Genomic DNA, 22,727 nt, shown 5'->3' with positions numbered 1-22,727 from the left:
TTCGTCCCAAATTCTTTTTACAGTAGGAATTAATGGGGCTTTTCCTGAGTAAAAGCACCGAACTTCTTTCTGGTGGTCCATTCTTGAGTTCTTACAGCAGCCTTTGCCCATGCATTCCAGGCACCTCTCCTCTCAAGGATCCCTCTGTGCTTCCCAACCTGGAATTCTGCACTGTGAAAGCTTTCCAGGCTCTACTGATGGGTCTTCTTTCTCAAAGACCTTCATGCCTTTGAACTAGTTCCAAGTCCCGACTTTGATCCCAACATGCACTACCAGGGCCTCGGCTCTCTGCCCGCCATGGGCCCATCCTAGGCCCCCTTTAGCCTTTCTTCTCTCACCAATACCAGTAATGTCATAACTAAGTCAACTTCTCTGCCATGCGTTGTCTCCTTTCTTCATTTAAACTCTGGAAAAACTAAACATTAAAAAATAACAATAAAGCAGTGCAGATGTTTCCAAGATGGAAAGCAAAGCTCCCCTCCTCTCCCGCCCCGCCCCCAGTTCCTGAACCGAAGGTTCTGAACTTGGCTCGCAGCGGGGCGTCTAAGGAAGGGCCGCTCGAGTCATGTGAACTCCCAGAATGCCCAATTTCCCAACGCCCCGATCCGCGCGGATCGTGCGGGGTGAAGATCCGAAACTTCTGGCCGAGCCTCCCAGGGCGGCTCCGCAGGGAGGCACTCCCGACGCGGTGCCGGCCAAGCGACTGGGGGTGGGGGGGTGGGGGGCGGGCGATGCCCGGCGGGGACGCGCCCTATAGCGGCCCCAGCCCGCTCCCGCCGGCGAGCGCCGGCCGCCCTCCCGCGCGCCGCCCGCCGCATTCCTTCCCTCCGGCGCGGCGGCGCGCTGACGTCACGGCGCCGCGCACGCAGCCCCGCCCCTGCGGAGCTCGGCGTTCGGGAGGCGCCGGGGTTTCTCTCAGACCCGGAATGTGAGGCCTGGGGCTCGCCGCTGCCCTGCTGCCCGCCCGGCTCGCTCCGGGGCCCCGCGTCCGCCGCCGCCGCCCCGCCGCCCGTTCCCGGAGAGGCCCGGGGGGCCGTGCCCTCGTGTCCTGTGCCCGCGTGGCCGCCGCCGCCGCCCCGCCGAATCCTCCGGGGCCGCCGACGAGTTCGCTACGGAGGGAGGCGGGGGCCTTCGGGAGGAGGCGGCGGAGGAGGAGGCGGAGGAGGAGGCAAGGAAGATGGCGGCCGTGGAGCTCGAGTGGATCCCCGAGACGCTCTACAACACCGCCATCTCGGCGGTGGTGGACAACTACATCCGCTCCCGCCGAGACATCCGCTCTCTGCCCGAGAACATCCAGTTCGACGTGTACTATAAGGTGCGGCCCGCGGCGCTCCCGCCGCACCCCCTTCCACGTCGGCGCAGCCCCCGCCCGACACGGGTGGTGCGGGGTCGGCGGCGGCGCCGCCGCCCGCCCCCGGGGGCGCCCCCCAGCACCCCTGCCCGGTGCCTCTGGACTCGCACCGGTGCGTGGACCGGCCCCGCCGAGCCCCCGGCCCGCGCGGGCCTGCCCTCTCCCGGGGGCGCTTGCTGGTCCGTGCTGGCCTTCCGGGTCAGTGTCCGAACCTGCGGCCCTCTTCCTCCACCCCTCCCCCTCCCCCTCCCGCGAGTACTCATTTGGGCCCCGGCCGCTTGGTTCGTTCACCCCCTTCCACTCCTCACCCCCTTTCTCTCCTCGTCGAAAGGAAGTTGAGGAATTACTGGACATAATCGTGCGCGTTTCTCGCGTGTTCTTCGAAGCTTGCATGCTTGCTGCTGCTGGGGGTCGTGTGTGTGTGTGTGTGTGTGTGTGTGTGTGTGTGTGTGTGTGTGTGTGTGTATACTTCTGTTGGGGGTCGTGTGTGTATTTGTTTCTGCTGCGGGTTGTGTGTGTGCGCGTGTGTCTGCAGCTGGGGGTCGGGTGTGTGTGTGTGTGTATTTGCTTCTGCTGCGGGTCGTGTGTGTGCGCGTGTGTCTGCTGCTGGGGGTCGGGTGTGTGTGTAAAACAGGGAAAGGGAACTTACAACTAATTGAACAGGAAGGGGAGAGAGTTGCTTGCTGAAACAAACGAAAAACGAGAATTCAGACTGCTGCTGTGTTTGAAAGTTGCAATCTTGCAGCCTTCCTAAATCGCTCCCCCCTCAAAAATCCGAACAGTCTCCGAGTCAGTCTCCAAGGAGTTTCAAGGGTGAGAGTCATCAGATGTGGACAGATTTTTGCAGTGTCGGGCGAAGGAGGAGAACTTGATGGACTGGGAGCCTCCCTTTTCTCCCCTACCCCTTCATTTGAAAGTGAACAGTGGATTTATTATTCGGTTTTCCCTGCTTTGAAATCCGCATGGATAGCGCCTATTCTCCGGTAGCCACCCATGCAAAATTTGACCATAAATAGAGAATGATTTATTTTTTAGATCTTAAATACTTCCTTTTGCTTTGTCCTTGGCTGGACAGCGTAAACTGATATTTAACAGATGTGTATGTGCTTATATATGTATGGTGTTAATGGCAGTTGTTTTGTTGGGAAGAATGCCCGTTTTTCTCCACCCCCTGAAATATTTTTTCAGAGAGCAGCTGACTTGCTACATTCTACTAAATCCAGATGCTTTAAGCCAGTTCTAACAATTGAAATGTTTATCCCCGTAAATATTTGGGCCAGGTTAGTCATTCATATTATTATTTGGGGATGAGGGGGTTTAGAGAAAACTTTTCTGTACCAACTTTTTACTTTTGGTACATTGATTTATTTTTTATTATATCTAAGATATTGTATTTAAGATTCATTCCTCCCAAAAAGTGATGAGATTTTCTTTCTCATCCTAGGGAACTATGTCTAACGCTACCCATTTTATTAAGTGATATATTTGTATATATACAGCTTCTAGGGGAAATTGTTGGATTTTAATCTACAATTTAAATCTTTAATAGTACATTAAAGATTTAAATCCTTCAATAAATGCTTGGATTTTTTTAGTCACTTTTAGTTTATATTGGAACTTCACATTTGAGGATTGTTAGTAAGAACGGTATTTTTGTCATATTTTGTGTTTCACGTAGTTTACAAAGTTTTAATATTGGTTCCTCTTGGTACACTTTTACTCCATAATGGTGTTTGCCTATTGGGAGTATGGCGCTGTGCTATGTGAAGGAGATTTTCACCATGTGCCTGCAACTGCAAGTGCTTTTACACATGTTACCTTATTTACTCCCCATAGTTAAGTGGTAGAATAGGGAATGACTTTGTTTCATAGGTGAGGAAGTTAAATAATGTTAAATTCATAGGTGAGGAAGTTAAATAAGGTCTCGTGTCTAGTATTGAGTTTCCCTATACCTTGCTTTTTTGCTTTGAGAGATTGTGGATTTGGGGGATGTGGAACAGTAAAGAAGTGAATACTTGGCATGCATGAGTCCTGGATTCCCATTTTTAACTGTAGAAAGAAGACAAAGACTATTGAGGCAGTAGATATTTAATGACATTGTAGAGAAAATTTTATTAGTTTATGCAACTAGAGTAAGGAGTCAATACCAGAACTCCATTCTTAAGTGTTAGCAGAGCAAGGAATTTTTGGGGTTGTAAACACTGTATCAATACATACAGTGTATTTGTATATGTACAATATCTGTATATATAGACACTTTGTATTTTAATATTTATAAGATACCTATCTTCTATTCAACTTGCTATAATTTTTGGAGACTTACTGTCAACAGTTTTATATTGTCTCCTAGTGAGTTCAAAGGAGAAATTCAGTCAGATTCCACCAGTAGTCTTAATTCATTATCACTAGACATAGTCATAGATACAATTACGGGATTTGTGGACTGAAAATTCCCTATCTTTTCTTATTGGTATAGTCCAGTTTTGTTGTGTTTTTTTTGTTTGTTTGTTTATTTTTTTGTTTTTAGGCTAGATCCAATGGTGCTCAGGACTTGCTCCTGGTTCTGCATTCAGGAATCACTCCTGGTGGGCTCTGGGGACCATATGAGATGCTGGGCATCAAACCTGGGTCAGCTGCATGCAGAGCAAATGTCCTCCCTGCTATCTTATGGCTCCGGCCCCATGTTAACTTCATAAGGAACTTAGGTGAAATCAGTCATAACACTTTAAGATAGAAGGGGTGGGTGACATAAGATTGCTTGACTACTCCTAAAGAAGGAAGTAGAGAAAGGGCAAAATGTGAGAGAGAATGAAGGACATTAGAATAGATTTATTGGCTGGATGGCAGTAACCAAGAGAGCAAGAAGTTGAATATATATGTGAACCTGGGGAAACAGTCCCTGTGCAGGAACATAAGTTAATGAGCTATATTCCTTTGCTGTGCATAAATGAAGGTATCAGCCTTAAATTGGAGTTGGAAAGAATGCATTATCCTCTAACATCAGTTGGAAAGGGTTAAGGACATAATTATTAACATAGGTAAGTTTGCAGAGAATGGTTATGAATAAGTAGGTAAGTTATGTTGAGAATAAGATTGAGTGCTAGCTTTTCTTTTTTTTTTTTTGCTTTTTGGGTCACACCCAGTGATGCTCAGGGGTTACTCCTGGCTTTGCACTCAGGAATTACTCCTGGCGGTGCTTGGGGGACCATATGGGATGCCGGGGATGGAACCCGGACTGGCCGCATGCAAGGCAAACGCCCTACCCGCTGTGCTATCGCTCCGGCCCCCGAGTGCTAGCTTTTAACAGAGGAAGGCTAAGCAGAAATTGGAAATGACTGCTGCTGAAGAGGGAAAGGGTTGGTAGCTCACTGTAGCACTGTCCCGTTGTTCATCGATTTGCTCAAGTGGGCACCAGTAACGTCTCCATTGTGAGACTTGTTACTGTTTTTGGCATATCGAATATGCTATGGGTAGCTTGCCAGGCTCTGCCGTGTGGGCGGGATACTCTTTGTAGATTGCTGGGCTCTCTGAGAGGGATGGAGGAATCGAACTCGGGTTGGTCACGTGCAAGGCAAACACCCTACCTGCTGTGCTATTGCTCCAGTCCTAAAAGTGATTAATTACAATATGTTTACCTGCAAACCTAGATCTTAATGTGAAACATGTGTAGGGTCTAAATGGGTAGGTGTCATCATCAAATATGTCCTCCTTCATTGACTGGTATATTTAATCATGACTATTAGAAAGCTACTTTTATTGTGAAGGTGGGGTGGTTTGGGACCATGCCCTGCAGTGCTCAGGCTTTGCTCTTGGCTTTATGCTCAGGGATCACATCCGGGTGGGGGAAGGAACAGTGTAGCATTGGCACAAAAACAGTAATTGATTTATAGAAAGTAGTAGAAAATTTACATGGAAAACAAGGGGATTGTAAAGAATTTACAATGTAACAAAGTTATGAGACTCTATGATAAATCACTGGAGGAAGACCTAAGAGACAGTATCCGGGTTTAGGTGTATGCCTTGCAGGTTGCTGGTAACTGTTTGATCCCTAGTGCTACATGTACCTTTATTTAGCGTTTAGCTTGCACCATGGGGACTGGAGTAGAGGCACGTTCTTGGGACCTCTCACTGAATTACCAGGAGGGGTTTTGTTTTGGGGCCTAAACTGGTAGTGCTCAGGGCTTACTCCTGGCTCTGTTCAGGGCTTACTCCTGTAGGTGCCTGGGTTCCAGGGATTGATCCCAGGCTGGCTATATGCAAAGCAGGCAAGCGCCTTACCCCTATAGTATCTCTCCAATGCCCTTTAACTTTTTTCTTCACTATTATTATTGATGGGATGTCTGTGTTTGTTGTTGCACACTGCAGCTTCTCGGTTCTAAGAATCTGTTTAGATACCAGCAGTCTGTGTTCCATGCTGGTTTTTGCATATTGCTGTCACAAAGTGCAGCTTTGCAAAGATGTCATTGATAGAACAGTAGAAGTCTAGTAGTTGACACAGTGTAATACAGATATTCAACATTGTTTTTCTAATTTAAAATATTGTGTTGTGGGGGGCTGGAGCAATAGCACAGTGGGTAGGGCGTTTGCCTTGTACACGGCTGACCCGGGTTTGATTCCCAGCATTCCATGTGGTCCCTTGAGGTCATCTTGGTGCAGTTCAAAACTGGGGGTATGTAATATGATTCTATTTATATAGTTTAAAAATGGAAAATTGGACTGGAAAAGATAGTATAGTAGGTAGAGTGTTTGCCTTGCATGTGGCTGACCTGGATTTGATCCCCTAGCATCCCAGATGGTCCTCCTAACTCTACCAGTAGTGATCACTGAGCGGAGCCAGAAATAAGCACCGAGTACCCCTGTGGTCCTTCTCCCCCCACACACACACAAAATGAAAATTTAGTGTGTCGGAAGGGAGGAGTGGTTACCCTTGGAGGGTAGTGACTCTTCAGGAGCATGAAGAGAGATTTCTTGATTTCTGGTAATTTGTTTTGTGGTGTAGATGCTGTTTTTATAGTGTTCTTACCGGTCAGGTTTCATGGGTGTGATGTTTTACCAACACCACAACCTCTACTAGAGAACCCACTTTTTTTTTTCCACCACCATTGTGTCAGTTCCCCCTCCCCCTTCATGCTGTTTGTCCCCCCACCTCCTAGCCCAGTGTTGTAGTCAAATTCTTATCTTCTGTTGCCTTTGAGTATTTGCTACTGGGAACCATTTTAAAGTTTACAAACTAGAATACAAAATGTGTTACTGTGGGGCTAGGGAGATAGTATAGTGGGTAAGGGGTAGATCTTGTTCTGCACATGCCCAACTCAGGTTCTAGTCTGGCATCCTATATAGTCCCTGAGTACTACCAGGAATGATTCCTGAGTGCCACCCTGGTTATGGCCACCAAACAAACAAAAATGAATTATACTACCCCCTCTCTACTGCCTCATTAATATCCTAATTTTCACCAGATATTAGTAGTGAGACGAGATCAGGCGCATGGTATGGCTATAGGCATTTACCTTGCACATGGCTGACCCGGGTTTGATTCCTCCGTCCCTCTCGGAGAGCCCGGCAAGCTGCCCGTGGCGTATTGGATATGCCAAAAACAGTAACAAGTCTCACAATGGAGACATTACGGGTGCCTGCTTGAGCAAACCAATGAGCAACGGGACGACAGTGCTATTAGTAGTGAGAGTTCAAGAAGAGAACATTTAAAAGTTCCTTCCCAAGGGGCTGGAGCAATAGCACAGCGGGTAGGGTATTTGCTTTGCACTGGGCCGACCCAGGTTCTATTCCCAGCATCCCGTATGGTCCCCTGAGCACCACTAGGAGTAATTCCTGAGTGCAAAGCCAGGAGTAACCACTGTGCAACGCCAGGTGTAACCCAAAAAGCAAAAAATAAATAAATAAAAGTTTGTACCCAAGTATTAAGATTACTGAAATATATCATTATTAATGATTGGTTATCACTCTTTGATTTTACATCAATTACTTTGTTTAGACCCCCATATCTACCTCTGATAAAATCTTGCTATCTTTGTTTTTTCTTTCCAGGGACCCCACCCAATACTTGGTCAAGTCAGGATTTCTTGGGCTCACATGTTTGACACAGGGGCTTAAATTTAGGACTTAAACTCATGCTTTTTTTCTTCACCACTGAGCTGTTTGGGGTCTCTTTTCTCTGTGAGGAAAGTAGCAGAGTTGTTAGCATTATGTGCTTTTAGGCAGCACCAGGATTTAAACTTGTGTCTTTGGATATGCCAGCAACTTTAGCCACAAAACCATTTTCATATTTGTCTTGCTGGAGATTACAGAATAGTGGGACTCTCCTGAAATCAGTGCAAGTAGCAGCACTGGTGTTTGTTTTTTTTTCTTTTTGGGTCACACCCAGAAATGCACAGGGGTCACTCCTGGCTCATGCACTCAGGAATCACCCCTGGCGGTGCTCAGGGGACCATATGGGATGCTGGGATTTGAACCCGGGCCGGCCGCGTGCAAGGCAAACGCCCTACCCGCTTTGCTATCACTCTAGCCCCAGCACTGGGGTTTGAACTCAAGACCTTGCGCTTAGGTTTCATTTCCAGCTCTTCTTTTTGCAGTGTCTTTACTTAAATGATATTTATATAGACTCTGCAGAGGTTATTGTAGTTTGGATTTTAATGATGCAAAGAATTCTCATAATCTCTTATAGATGTTTTTGCCTTTGACTCTCTGGGGGCTTCATGGGTTTCATTGTATTTAGACCACTTTTCTTTGCGGAGGGGCAGTACCCTGCAGTATTCAGAGCTTCCTCTTGCCTTTGTGCTCAGGGATCACTCGTACTCAGAGTACCATATGAGATGCCAGGAATTGAATAGGGTCAACTGCATAAATTTGAACCTCACATGTAAGTGGTATGAATTTACTTAGATACAGATCGAGAGGAAATATTTCAGTGGTTTTTTTGTTTGTTTGTTTGTTTGTTTTTTCTTTTTGGGTCACACCCGGAGATGCTCAGGGGTTACACCTGGCTCTGCAATCAGAAATCACTCCAGGCAGTGCTCGGGGCACCATATGGGATGCTGGGAATTGAACCCGGATCAGTTGCATGCAAGGCAAACGCCCTACCTGCTGCCCTATCGCTCCAGCCCCTGGGAATATTTCAGTTTTCACAGCAAATTTCTTTATCTTATTGCTAATGCTCTAGATAGTGTTCTTATTCTAGACTTTTTTTTTTAAATCAGATAATTCTGCTTTAGATTTGCCTTTTCTTTTTTTAAAGTATCTGTCTGAATGCCTAACTCGTCTCTTAATTCTAGCTAATTGAACTGGAGTTACAGTCTCATATGGTTGTGTAACTCAGTATGGGGGGGAAGGGCTCAAAAAGTTTGGCAATTCAGAATCAAACCTTTAATGAATCTGAGAAATTTTTGGCAGCACTTGCCTATGTTTCATTTCTCAGACAAAAAAAGGGGGGTTGCTAGTGGAAAAAGTTTAAGAAGAGGCATGAACTGTTGTTTTTCTTTTTTTTTCTCCAGCTGTTTTGTCTGTTTTGTGTCTTTAGTTTTGGTAGCTGACTTTCAAATTTAGCTACTAATGAAGTTTGTGATGCTTTTTTTTTTTTTAATTCAACATTTTCCTGTTTGGAAATGGGCTGGGTTTCAGAACTATATTGCCAGAAACTTTACCCTCATTTCTGTTTAAACTTCTGTTTTTGTTTTTGGATTGTGCCTGGCAATGCTCAGGGATCACTCTTGGCAATGTTTAGGGGACTGTATGGCGTGCCAGGGATCAATCTCGGGTCAGCTGTGTGGAAGCAAGTACCTTACCCATTGTACTATCTTTCCAGCCCTCTCTCATTTCTTTTTTTAAACTCAGCTGAAGTTCTTCCTTAAAATTAGAATTTTAGGGGCTGGAGCAATAGCACAGCGGGTAGGGCGTTTGCCTTGCACGCGGCCGACCCGGGTTCAATTCCCAGCATCCCATATGGTCCCCTGAGCACCGCCAGGGGTGATTCCTGAGTTACAGAGCCAGGAGTAACTTGTGTGCATTTTTGTGACCCAAAAAGAAAAAAAAAATTGGAATTTTAATTGTGTTCCTAAAGCACTCTACCTTCTTCCATTGTTCACAGGTTCAGTAGCCTATGAACATTAGTTATTTTTATTTTTCCTCTTATTCTAAATGTTTTGAGGTTAGAGATAATTCTTACTATTTTTGAAGACCAGTGAACACCAACATGTAACGGTGTCTTACTCAAATATTTCTGATACTAAGTTAATAAAAAATAAGTAAAATTAAATGTTTCTCTCTCTAATATCCTTTCCTTTGATGGGAAAATCACAAAGATAAAATATGCTGTTAAGAGTTTTGTGTAATGAATATGTCAATATTGAAAACAATGGTTCTGTCCAGTGCTAGGGATGATCAAACCCATAGTCTCACACATGCAAGACATGTGCTATGTACCACTTGATCCACATCTGTAGCTTCAAGAAAACTATTTTTCTGAGTTGAACTAAGTATTATTTAGATTTTGCTCTTAGGTTTTAACATTTAGGTATCAACATACTATGTTTTTTAACAACTCTCAACTACTTTATATTCATTTTTTTCTCAGAGCCAGAAAGAGTACACCAGTGCTGGCCCAGTTTCAATTCGTGGCACCATTTATGGTTCTCCCAAACACCACCTGGAGTGATCCCTAAGCACAAATCTAGGATGGAGTGAGCTTGGAACACCACATGTGGCCCCAAAACAACAATAAAAACAATCAGTTATTTTCTGAGTTTATTACATGAGTACTGTCCTACACAGAGCTCTGTAGAGACAGTATAAGATTGCCTAGTAAATGTATCTCTTGTTTTTTGGGCCAAACTAGCTGTGCTCCTGGCTCTGTGCGTAGGGATACTTCTGGTGATGCTTGGGGGACTGTGTGCTATGCAGGATTTGAACCAGGGTTCTGGTGGCCACAGCTGCCTGCCAGGCAGGCACATTAACCTTTTAAAATTTTTTTTTAGTTTGGGGGGATCACTCTTGGCAGTCTTGGGACCATATAGGGCCCCGGGGAGCAAACCCAGGTCAGTCATGTGCAAGGCAAGTGCCCTATCCTTGGTATTATCTCTCCAGCCTCCCAGTCTTTTTAATGTCTCTTTGAACCATGAGTCCTTTTTTTTCTTTTTGGGTCACACCCGGCATTGCACAGGGGTTACTCCTGGCTCATGCGCTCAGGAATTACTTCTGGCAGTGCTCAGGGGACCATATGGGATGCTGGGAATCAACCCAGGTGGGCCGCATGCAAGGCGAACGCCCTACCCGCTGTGCTATTGCTCCAGCCTCCATGAATATATTTTTTTAACTAGAAAAATGAACAGCTGAATTTTAATAGGCATATTTTAAATTACAACTAAGGCAGAAACTTTTCTAAATATTAAGTTTCAGATTGCATTTTGTAGGACACACCAATTTTAAATCATTAGAAAAATGAATTGTAGATCATAAAAGGTTGAGTCGCTTTTTCCTCTTATGCTAGTTTTGTGATTGTTTTTGAGTACTTCATTGTTCTGCTCTAGATCAGAAATTTACACGTTACTCAGTGACCAAAAAGGAATTTGCTCACAAACTCAAAAGTTTCATTTTCCTTGTTATTCTATTGTTTAAAAGGTTAAAGTGCAAAAGACTGTGATGAATTGTAGTTAATTTTACTGTGTACATTTCCAGCAGATTTTTTTTCTTTATTGACATCCTCAAGCTGTGCTTCAGGTGTCCCTGGGACTCCCTCCTAGTTTACTTGGCAACTGAGAATAGTCAGGAGTTCCTGGCACCTTGCTGCTTGGGCTATTGGTGCCAGGGACCACCCTGGGCCACCTCAGCAGCACTGGGCCTGCTAGAGCTGTATCCAGCAGTTCCTGGAGGCTGCATGGTGCTGGGGTTTTTACTTTTGTCCTTACATATGGGCCTGACCACTGAGCTGTATCCCTGATCCTCTTTTTTCCTTTTTAAGTAAAATGGTATCAGCCCCCCAAATCTCAAAGTTTTGTTTTCCAGCTATTTTGTAAAGAAAATATTTTTGCCTTCTCTTTTAAGCATATTGTTCCAGGCATGTGAAATGGATTTTTCAAAGCAATCATTAACTATTTGTATCGTGTAGCTTGACCCAGAATCCATTGTGACTCAGTTTATGTTCAAGAGTTTGCTAAGTCTGTAGTATGTTTTTCCTGTGAAAAATAAATTTTATCGGTCCATTTGACAGCTGAAATCCACCTCTTTCCGTTATTCTTTTTTTTTTTTTGCTTTTTGGGTCACACCCAGCGATGCTCAGGGGTTACTCCTGGCTTTGCACTCAGGAATTACTCCTGGCGGTGCTTGGGGGACCATATGGGATGCCGGGGATCAAACCTGGGTCGGCCGCGTGCAAGGCAAACGCCCTACCGGCTGTGCTATCGCTCCGGCCCCCTCTTTCCGTTATTCTGAAGCCCATGTTCTTATTAACGCAACAAAGTATGTATAATATCAGGAGAATTACTTGGACAAAATTCCTGCCTTCTAAGTTACTATAGATATATAGCATATAAAATTCAAAAGTATGTGGTGAAACTGAGACTGACGCAGAGAAGAGGAAAATAGCATTTGTCTTTTTAATATTTGTGCATATATTAAAACAAATTGATAAACTTTTAATTTTAAGTTTTTGGGGGCTTGGGGGGGAAACAGGTGTTGGGGAATGGGGGGAGTAATGTCAAGTTCATGTCCAGTTCAATCAGCTTAAGCAATGGCTGAATAATTAGCAGTACTACTACATTAAAAAAAGAAAATAAGTTTTTATGTTAATAAGTTTTTATGTTCTTTAGTATATAAACAGTTGCATAAGCACTTTGTAGTACTTCTGTGTACCAGATACTATCTTACAAATAATAATTTCATAAAATCATATAAGTGTTGGTGTTTTTTATATGAATGTTAGCATTTCATTTCTCTGTAACATCTTTCCTGATAATGCTATTTAATTATATTGACTTTGAGTGATAGTTATTAAATTCATCATTAATAGAATCCATAAAATTATATTCAAGTATAAAGTAGAAGTTAAATTTTTTAAATTATTATTATTATTATTTTTTAATTTCAGCTTTACCAGCAGGGACGCTTATGTCAACTGGGCAGTGAATTTTGTGAATTGGAAGTTTTTGCTAAAGTATTGAGAGCTTTGGACAAAAGGTAAAGTTGCTTTTTAAATGATAAAATATACATAATCTAAAATGTACTATTGTATTCAATTTTTGGTGTCATTCAAATTGGTGTCAAATATTGCTGGTTTGTTTCATTAGTAATATAATTTTACTGTTCGGGGATAACTTTGAAATGTAACCTGTGTACAAGATAGAGAAACTTACTTGGTTAGTACTAATCTCAGGCCCCAAAATAGTAATAGCTTAATTTTGATAAAGAAGGTGATAGAAAAACTTTAAACAATATTCTGTATTTTGAGGGGGTTGAGAAATTGTATGGGGGTTAAGGTACTGGGCTTACATGTGGACAACCCTGTGTTTTGTTTTAATTTTTGGGCAACAACTGACAGTTCTTGGGGCTTACTACTAGCTGTACCCTGAGGGATCACTCCTGGTGGGGGTTGCGGGGAACTATGTGTGGTGCCAGGGATTGAACTCAGGTCAGGTGCATGCAAGTTAAGCAGCCTGCCCACTGTACTATTTCTCTAGTCACCAACCTTGGTTGATCCCCAGCACTACATAAGGATGCCCCCCAACCCATATACTGCCAGATGTGGCCCCAAAACAAATAGAATCTTTTAATATAAGAAAGGTGATCTTTCTGGAATTTGAATTTCGCAATGCAGTTCTAAACATAGCCATTGTTTAGAACATAGCTACCTTTGTGTCGTCTCTCAGGTTATCTTTCAACATACCCAAATCCATTAGTAAGTATTTGTGAAACATAAAGCGTATAGTTTGATTTTGATCTAAAGCTTTGACCCCAGGGCCAGAGTGAAGTGGATGGGTATTTGCTTTGCATGCAGCTAACCTGGGTTTGATCCCCGGCACCCTCTGTGGTCCCTGAGCCCAGGCAGGAGAGATCCCTCAGTGCAGAGCCAGGAGTAACCCCTGAGAACAGCAGGGTGTGACCCCAAAATGAAAGCGACTCCATAATTTACCGTGAGAAACAAACCAAAAAAAACTGCCAGAGAGATAACTCAGTGGACTGGAGTGCATATTCTGATGCAGAAGCCCTAAATATTTCCACACCACATAGACCTTTGAGCACCACCAGGAACAGCCTCCAAGCTCAGAATTGAGAGTCATCCCTGAGAACCATTAGGTGTGACAAAACAAAACCTTGAGATACAATCCACATACTAAAAAATTTGCCTCTTAAAATTGTACATTCAGTGGCTTTTAGATATTCACCAAGTTTTACAATCATCATGGTTATCTAACTTTAGACCATTTTCATCCCCAATTCCTCACCCCATAACCCTATACAGTAAACAGTCACTTCTTATTTTCCCTTACCCCATTCCATAGCAGACTAATAATCTTTTTTTGTGTTTGGTTTGGTTTGGGGGCCACACTCAATGGTGCTTAAGGCTTCCTTTTGGCTCTGCGCTCAAGGATCGTTCTGGTGGCTTTAAGGGATCCTCTCTGGTGCTGAGAAATTGAACCTGGGTTGATGTGTGCAAGGCAAGCACCATCTTCGCCTTTGTACTAGCTCTCCTGACCATTAATTTGTTTTCTGTCTCTGAATTTACCTATCCCAGACATTGCATAAAATGAAATCATGTTATTTCGCTGTTTGTACCTGGCCACTTTTTAGTTCGTTAAATTTTTTTTTGTTGTTTGTTTGGTTTTTTTTTTTTTTTTTTTTTGCTTTTTGGGTCACACCTGGCGATGCACAGGGGTTACTCCTGGCTCTGCACTCAGGAATTACCCCTGGCCGTGCTCAGAGGGGACCATATGGGATGCTGGGAATCAAACCCAGGTTGGCCGCGTGCAAGGCAAACGCCCTACCCGCTGTGCTATCTCTCCAGCCCTAATTCGTTAAATTTTTTAATAGAAGTTTTTTCTTTTTAATTTATTGTTTTTGGGAGGTGGCCATATCCAGTGATGCTCAGAGGTTACTCCTAGCTTTACACTCAGGAGTTACTTCTGGCAGTGCTTGGGCGACCATGTGGGATGAGGGGGATTGAACCCAGCTTAGTCTCATGCAAGTAAAGCCTTACTGCTCTTCTGTCACCTCGGCCCCTGCTTTTATAAATTATGTAGTTTTGAAAATTCATTTGTTGTTTTGCTTGTATCAATTTTCTCCTTTTGATGACTGAATGATTTCTGTTGTATGGATATGCTGTGTTTCATTTATCCAGTCATCTGTTAACATTTGAATTGTTTCTACCTTTTGACCATTAAAAATAATAATGCTTTGAACATTCATGAACATGGTTTTGTGCAGACATTTGATTTTAGTTCTCATTGGTACGTTACAAGGATATATACTTATGGTATCCTTCTATTTAATTTTTTTGAGTAAATTCTGTACTATTTTCCACAGTTACCATTATTTTATCTTCTGTTAACAGTGGTCAAGGGATCCAGTTACTGTATGTACTTGCCAGAACTTTTTTAAAAAATGCAGTCATTCTAGCAGGTGTGAAGTAGTATTTGTTATACTTTTGGTTTGCATTTCCCTAATAGCTAATATAGCTGAGCATCTTTTATACTTATTAGCCACCTGTGTAGATAGATAGATAGATGATACTGGTTTAGGGATCACACCTGACTGTGCTTGGGATTTCTGGCTCTGTGCTCAGGGATCACTTCCTGTAGTGCTTGGGAGACCACGACGCTGGGAATTTAGCTGGGTTTGGCTGCTTACAAGTTAAGTGCCTTATCTCCTGTATTATCCCTCTGGCTTCAGCCACTTGTATTTTTTTGAGAAATGTCTAGTCAAATCAATTTCCCATTTAAAATTTAGGGCAAGGGACTCACCGCCAGGCATTACTTAGGGGCGACTTCTGATGCCATAATGTAAGGGGCTCCTCCTAGTGTTGCTGAGGGACAAGGAATAACAGAATTTGAAACCAGGCCTTTTCCATGCAGAGCATGTACTTCAGCCTGAAGACTCCCTCTCTTCCCTTAATTGCCCATTTTTAATTCGATTATTGTTAGAATACTATTTTTTAAAACTGATGTTAAAGGTTAAATTTACTTGTTTCTATTTATACACTGTACTCTTCCTGAGTCATGTAGGATAACTTAGTAATCCACTGAGTAAAGATACTAGGTTAAACTATAAATTATCATGACCTCAGTTAATAAGGCAAAACATTTGTTAGTGCTGTTGCGGGGGCTCATTCTTGGCAGGACTTGGGGCCTGAAATTGCTTGATGGTGCTTGGTCTAGCCATGCTGGGGCCCAGCAGGACCTCACACATGCATAACATGAACACTACCGTTTGAGCAACATCTCCAAGCCCAAGTGAAGCTTTTTAAGAAAGAAAGCTAGCACTTTCTGTGATACAGAATACATCACCTTATAAAATAACCTTTTTATTTTCTTTCAGACACTTGCTTCATCATTGTTTCCAGGCTTTGATGGATCATGGTGTGAAAGTCGCTTCAGTCTTAGCATACTCATTCAGTAGACGGTGCTCTTATATAGCAGAATCAGATGCTGCTGTAAAGGAAAAAGCCATTCAGGTTGGCTTTGTTTTAGGTAAGTAATGGTAAAATAGTAGAATGTGTTTTCCTGTGACATGACTCAGTTAAATCTGCAAACAATGAAAGATTTTCCCAGGCTAGTCCCAAAGTTTACACTAGGAGAAAAACATAAGGGAACAAATGCAATTTATAGAAGTTAATGTGTTAAGCACCTTACTTATATTTAAATGCTTTGTTCTGAAGCCTCATTTCATACCGATGATCTGATGATGTTAATATCATTTTACAGGTGAGGGAACAGACTCAAAATTTCAGTTGCTATGGTGTTGGTGTTGGAATGATAGTAGTGGGTAGGGAGTTTACATACATCTAAGTTTGACTCCTGGCACCCCCATATGGATTAGGAGTAAGCCATGAGCACTGCTGGGCATGGGAAACCCCCCTCCACTTCCCTCCCCGCTGGTCTCATAACTAGTGGTAGAGCTCAGTTTAGGATCCTGCATTTGTGTGATTTCACACAACATATTTACTACCATGGCCATGCTGCTGTCAGTTTCACTAGTATACTATGTTCTGTGATGGGACACTTAATCCTTTTGGAGTCTCAGTTTTCCTATCTCTAAAATGTGAGTAATACAGTATTTCCTTCTAAGGATACATAGAAAAGCATTCTGAAAAGGCTTTCGTTATTAATACAAAAATATTGTTTAATGTTTATAAAAACTATTTGTATGGCTTTCACAAATTTATGTAGACATTTTAGTAAAGTTGTTAGTTTTGGTGCCACACCTGACAGCGTTACTCTGGGCTTCATCGTATTAATACTCAGATTTAAATCTTTCGGATTTGGTATGAGAAGATTAAAAAGTAATGTTTGGGGCTAGAGCAATAGCACAGCAGATAGGGCGTTTGCCTTGCACATGGCCAACACGGGTTCAATTCCTCTGTCCCTCTTGGAGAGCCTGGTAAGTTACCAAGAGTATCCCGCCCTCACGGCAGAGCCTGGCAAACTACCTGTGGTGTATTCGATATGCCAAAAAACAGTAACAATAAGTCCACAATGGAGATGTTACTGGTACCCGCTCGAGTGATTCGATGAGCAACGGGAGGACAGTGCTACAGTGCTATAGTGCTACCCAAATGGAGCACTGGAATCATTAATATATAGTATATTAATAGAAAATGTCCACTCTTAGGCAGCAGAGTATACTTAGATGGTTAAAACTTCGACTTACTGTCTCAACTTTGATCCTAGTTTGGAAATTTACTTCACAATTACTGTCTTTACCTGGGGGGTAAACATGGAACTTCATTTTTTTTTTTTTAATTTTAGCTAATATAACTTGTTTGTCATTTTTATTTTCTCTTTGTAAAGTTGCTGTTTTTGTTTGCTTGTCCTGTAGGTGGTTTTCTTTCAGATGCAGGCTGGTACAGTGATGCTGAGAAAGTGTTTCTGTCCTGCCTTCAGTTGTGTACTCTGCATGATGAAATGCTTCATTGGTTTCGTGCAGTGGAGTGTTGTGTAAGGTAAGTTGTTACAGATCCTACAGTGCCGTGCTGTAATGATATTTAGTGGCTTTTATATATTTAGGTTTTTCAGGCATAACTTCAGCATTTGAATAAATTACTGCGGTATCCATGGCACAATTTCACTAGTCTGAATCTCCAAGATATAGGAAACTTTCTAGTTTATGTTTGAGTGTGATAAATCAGCCCGTCATTTATGTATATTTTTTATTGTCGTAGAATTTTTTCACTCATTAGCGAACATTTATTCAATGCTTAGTGTGTATAACTGGATAAGCATTTTACATTAAAATGTTTTTCCTCCCTGCTCAGCAGTGAGGGTGCTTGCCTTACACGTGGCCAGTTTATCTTCAAAGCACCACAAGTCACTAGGAGTGATCCCTGATTGCAGAGCCAGGAGTAAACCCTGAGTACTGCCAACTGTGGTGCAAAAAGCAAAGACAAATGTGTTTTGTAGGGGCCAGAGAGATATTACAGAGATACTACAGTGGGTTGTATACGCCCAACCTAGTTTTCGTCACAGGTGTTACATATTGGTCCTCCAAGACTCGCCAGGAACATTTCTGAAAATAGAGCCATAGGTAAGCCCCAAATACTAAAGGGTCCAGAGTGAATATGGAAATTAAGGTATTTGCCATGCGTGCAGCTGAGCCTGCTTTGATCCCTGTCACTGTGTACAGTTTCCCAGGTGCTACCAGGAGTGACCTTTGAACACTGTCACGTATGGCCAGAAAGCCCTGCTCAAAAGAAAGTTCTCTTTACAAAAGAAAATTTTTTAAATATGTGTACTGTAAAAAAAGGTAAACAGATATAGAAGTAACTGTTTGCTTTTACTGTTTTCATTTTTTGTATACATACATTTTGTTTAGCTATTTTCATACAGAACTTTGTTTCCCTCAGTTAATTTGGCACCCCCACTGTTGTCTGTATGGGGTTCTGTTCCTTCCTATTGGAGCATCTTGTCTCTTGTAGTAATGAATGTTCTTTGACTTAGCTCAAGTAGTTTTTACAGTGTGTACAACAGTTGTATGTACAGCAATTCTTGTAACAATAGCTTTTGCTTTTGGCATCTCCTTTTGGGGTTAGAGTGAGGTCATTCCTGATAGTGCTGGGGGTACGGAGCATGTGGTACCCAGAACTAAACCCATATGCAATGCATGTGCTCTGTTGAGCAATCTCTCTTTTTTTTTTAAAAAAAAAAATCGTTCCTTGTTGTGAATTAAAGTCTGATTGTTTTACTGATTTTAGTTGTCTTCTTTATGCAGTACAAAGTTGCTCAGTAAAGGCATATCTTTCCTTGATCTCGTTTTTGTTTTTGGGTCATACCCAACTGTGTTCAGAAATCACTCCTGGTGGGCTTAGGACCACATGGGGTGCTGGGGATTGAAGCCTGATCATACTATCTCTCTGGCCCCTTACCTTGGTATCTTAGAGATGAGTTAACAAGATTAAACCCTTTTAGAACCAGAATCTAATTTTTCTGTTCAGAGCCAGTGTTGAGGGCTGAAGAGGTAGGACAGCAGGTAAGGCATGTGCCTTGCATGAGGCAGACAAGGGAAAAATAATTTAAAAAACCCCAATTAACCCATTGTTTAAATGCCCAAAGGCAATAGAAACAGCAGTACTGAAGAGTAGGGGACACTGGTGAAGAGTTTGGTGTTGGAACATTGTATTCCTGAAACTCAGTCATGAGTGTCTTTGTACTTTTGTAACTTATGGTGATTGAATTTTTTAAAAAGAATGCCATTGTTGATTTAAGCTAAAATTGAGCTGAACCACTTGGATTTCTGTTTTTTGAGGTTGTCATTACCAGGTTTACCTGCATTGGGTTTTGAGTCCTGAAACTTAACTTTGTAATGCAGATACTTTAGAAGCCTGATTTTTATTCCACAGGTATTTGAGAATTATAAATAATAGCGTATAATCATCTATTCAAATACTTATATGCAGAAACTGTAAAGGGATTATTATTTGGGCCTATAATTTATAGCACTTAGAAAAATAAATTTTTGTCATCTGTAATCCCCTCTTCTGCTTATACTCTTTGTGAAACTATGGAAACTGAACCTTTTCATGGTACTTCTGAATTTTTCTTTTTTTTTTTGCTTTTTGGGTCACACCTGGTGATGCACAGGGGTTACTCCTGGCTCTGCACTCAGGAATCACTCCTGGCGGTACTCAGGGGACCATATGGGATGCTGGGAATCGAACCTGGGTCGGCCGCGTGCAAGGCAAATGCCCTACCCGCTGTGCTATTGCTCCAGCCCCTGTACTTCTGAACTTATTTAAATGTTACTGTGTATACATACATTTTAGAAAGGCCATTTTGAATGATTGCATTATAACCACCTTTTGAACAAAATATAAATGATTTTTTTCTGTATATGCTCGCATTTTTTATTTTGGGGACAGTCTTGGTTCTTTATTCAAGGATGACTCCTGATTGTTCCCAGGGTATAATAGGTGGTGCCAGGGGTATGAAACAGGTTTGGTGATGAAAGACAAGTACCTTAACCCCTATATTATTTTTGCCGGACCCTACTTGCTTCTTATTTGTTGAAATAGATGATTTATTTCTCTAAGATAGCCAACATTTCTTCTGATTTTTAGGTACCTACATTTTGTTTTGTGTTAACCAAAAGGCCTCTTTTTTCTCTCATGAGAATATGGATTCTTCCAATCTTTCTTTTTGGTTTTGGGGGCCACAGCTGGCAGTGCGCAAAGTTTACTCCTGGCTCTGCATTCAGGAGTAGCTTCTGGAGGGATTGAGGGACCATATGGAATGCCGGGGATTGAACTCAGGTTCACCAAGTACAAGGCAGACTTCCTACCCACTCTAATATTGGTTTATGCACTCCTTCCCAATTTGTCATTTTTGTACATGTTACAGACAAGGAGAGAAGAGCATAGAAGATTCTGCCAGCTGAATCTGCTTTACTTTTTCCTCTTTTTGGTAGGGAGGAGGGGTGGTTGGGCCACACCTGGTGATGCCCAGGGGTGAATCAATCGTGAAGGGAAATGAACACTGGTGGAAAGTGTGGTACTGTAACATTGTATGCACGAAATCCTGCCATTACCAGTATTGTAAATCACGTGATTCTGACAGTAATAATAAAATAATAAAACGAAAACAGCATTATAAAGAATAATATGGAAAGATTAAAGCCAGGGCTAGAGAGCTAGTATAACATGGCTTTTTCCGTGCACATGACAAGGTGAAGAATCTAAATACCAGTTTTCAGTCTGAAAGGCATATTCCAGATACTGAGTAGATATGTGTCTCGTGGCTACCAAATTGAACAGATCGGCAAATTAATTATTATTGGGGGGGGGGGTCACAGCTGGCTCTGCTTAAGGTTTACTTCTGGTTCTGCACTCAGGGATCACTCTTGCCAGGCTTGGGGGATTGGCCATATGGGGTGCTGGGATCAAATCTGGTTCATCCGTGTGTAGGGCAAACACCCAACCCATTGGACTATTTCTCCATCCCCCCAGTCAGTCATGATTATAGTCATGAATTCTTTCTTGACCACTATATCCCTTGAATCTAGAAAAAGGATTACCCTATTGTAGGTTAACTGAATCTTTCAAAACTTTTTTTGTTCTTTTTTGGTTTTTCTATCATACCCGACTATACTCTCAGGAATTTACTCCTGGCTCAGGGGACCATATGGGATACTGGGGGGTCAGACCTGGGTTTGCCACTTGCACAGCCTGTAATGTTATTTGTGTACCAAATATGTAATTTTTGTATTTTTTTCCTTTCACCCCCCCCCCTTTTTTTTTTATGTTGGTGCTCAAACCTAGGGCCTTACAGAGGGCATGTGCTCTGCCACAGAACCCTACCCCGTCCCTACTTTTGTAGCTGTTATGATGACAGGGGGTCATATGCTTGATTACTTTGACACCTGGTTGTGGAAGTCACATGCTTAGAATATGCTTGCTGGCAGAATGTTGGAGATTGTACCCTTTTTTTGTGGTGCCAGAAGATCATAAACAGCAATGCTACAGAGATACCACTTGGCATGTATAGAAATGCTGGTAATTGAGCTCTTGGCCTTATGCATGATAGGCGGCATGCTACCTCTGCGCCATCTCTGGAATCCTGTATTTTTCTAAATATATTTACATATATTTATTAATATATTTTTAAAATCTTTGTCTCGGAAACCAGGAAAATGATAACTCATAGGGTTAAAGTGCCTGCTTTGTATGTGGAAAGCACATGTTCCATCCCTAGCACTCTCTGAACTGGCTCCTCATACCAAAGAGATTGTCCAAAACTTAAGTCGATGACTAAAACTGTTTAACTATATACGTTTCTGGGACTGGAGCAATAGGGACTGGAGCATAGCCAGTAGGGCATTTGCCTTGCACTCAGCCTACCCGGGTTTGACACTCAGCATCCCATATGGTCCCCTGAGCACCGCCAGGGGTAATTCCTGAGTGCAGAGCCAGGAGTAACCACTATGCATCGCTGGGTTTGACCCAAAAAGAAAAAAAAATACATAAATTCTTGACTTCACTGCACTTTGTGTTAATTAAGCCACATTCAGGTGTGAGCCACCAATGACTTTATGGTGTCAATATGTCAGTTTAATATCTTGGATTTATTTTGTGTTCTTCAAGAGTGTTTTCATTATTTCACTATGGTTTTATTTTAATGTCTTTCATACCTGATGCCCTCTGACATCAGCATTTTCAGAAAATCATTTTGGTGTTAGTAATCTCTTATACAAGGGCTTAATGGCTCCTAGGTGAGCTACAACAATCTTCACACACTTTCTTCTAAGGAAACTTCTTTGGATTATTTTCAGTGGATTATTCACAACAAGCAATACAAAATGAATGATTTGGGACCTTCTTGTGGGGCAGGCTTAGGTGGTGGTGGGAAAATTCGAAATAAATGGTGGGAAGGTGTAATGGTGGTGGGATTGGTGTTTGAATATTATATGTAATAAATTATCGTGAACAAAAAAAGAGAATATGTTGGCATGATGCATAGGCATAAATGTTCTCAGTCGGCATTTTAATGGATAAAAAAATATTGTCCTAATTTGTTCTGTATGGCCTATATATGTGTGTGTTTTGCAAATATCTACATTTAGTCTGATCTAAAACATGTTTGCCCATCTTGCATATTGCTAATAAGCATAATAGCATGGCTGTACTGTCTACTTCTGTAACGAACTCATCCCTTTTCTTTCTTTTGTA

At 42.3% G+C, this 22,727-nt stretch overlaps 1 protein-coding gene across 1 annotated transcript in view; it reads left to right on the top strand.

The window, feature by feature from the left end:
* Window positions 1-871: 871 nt before the first annotated feature.
* Window positions 872-22,727, top strand: part of APPBP2 (amyloid beta precursor protein binding protein 2) — a 45,788-nt gene continuing 23,932 nt past the window's right edge. Inside the window, exons 1-4 of the mRNA XM_055131413.1 lie at window positions 872-1,315; window positions 12,447-12,535; window positions 15,890-16,041; window positions 17,390-17,513. Coding sequence (XP_054987388.1) covers window positions 1,178-1,315; window positions 12,447-12,535; window positions 15,890-16,041; window positions 17,390-17,513 — 503 coding nt within the window. The 5' untranslated portion in view covers window positions 872-1,177. The remainder of the gene's footprint in view (window positions 1,316-12,446; window positions 12,536-15,889; window positions 16,042-17,389; window positions 17,514-22,727) is intronic.

The sequence above is a fragment of the Sorex araneus genome, chromosome 3 (genome assembly GCF_027595985.1).
Source record: "Sorex araneus isolate mSorAra2 chromosome 3, mSorAra2.pri, whole genome shotgun sequence".
Lineage (NCBI taxonomy): Eukaryota > Metazoa > Chordata > Mammalia > Eulipotyphla > Soricidae > Sorex > Sorex araneus.
The sequence above is the reverse complement of the archived record's forward strand: the minus strand, read 5'-3'. Positions and strand labels throughout refer to the sequence as shown.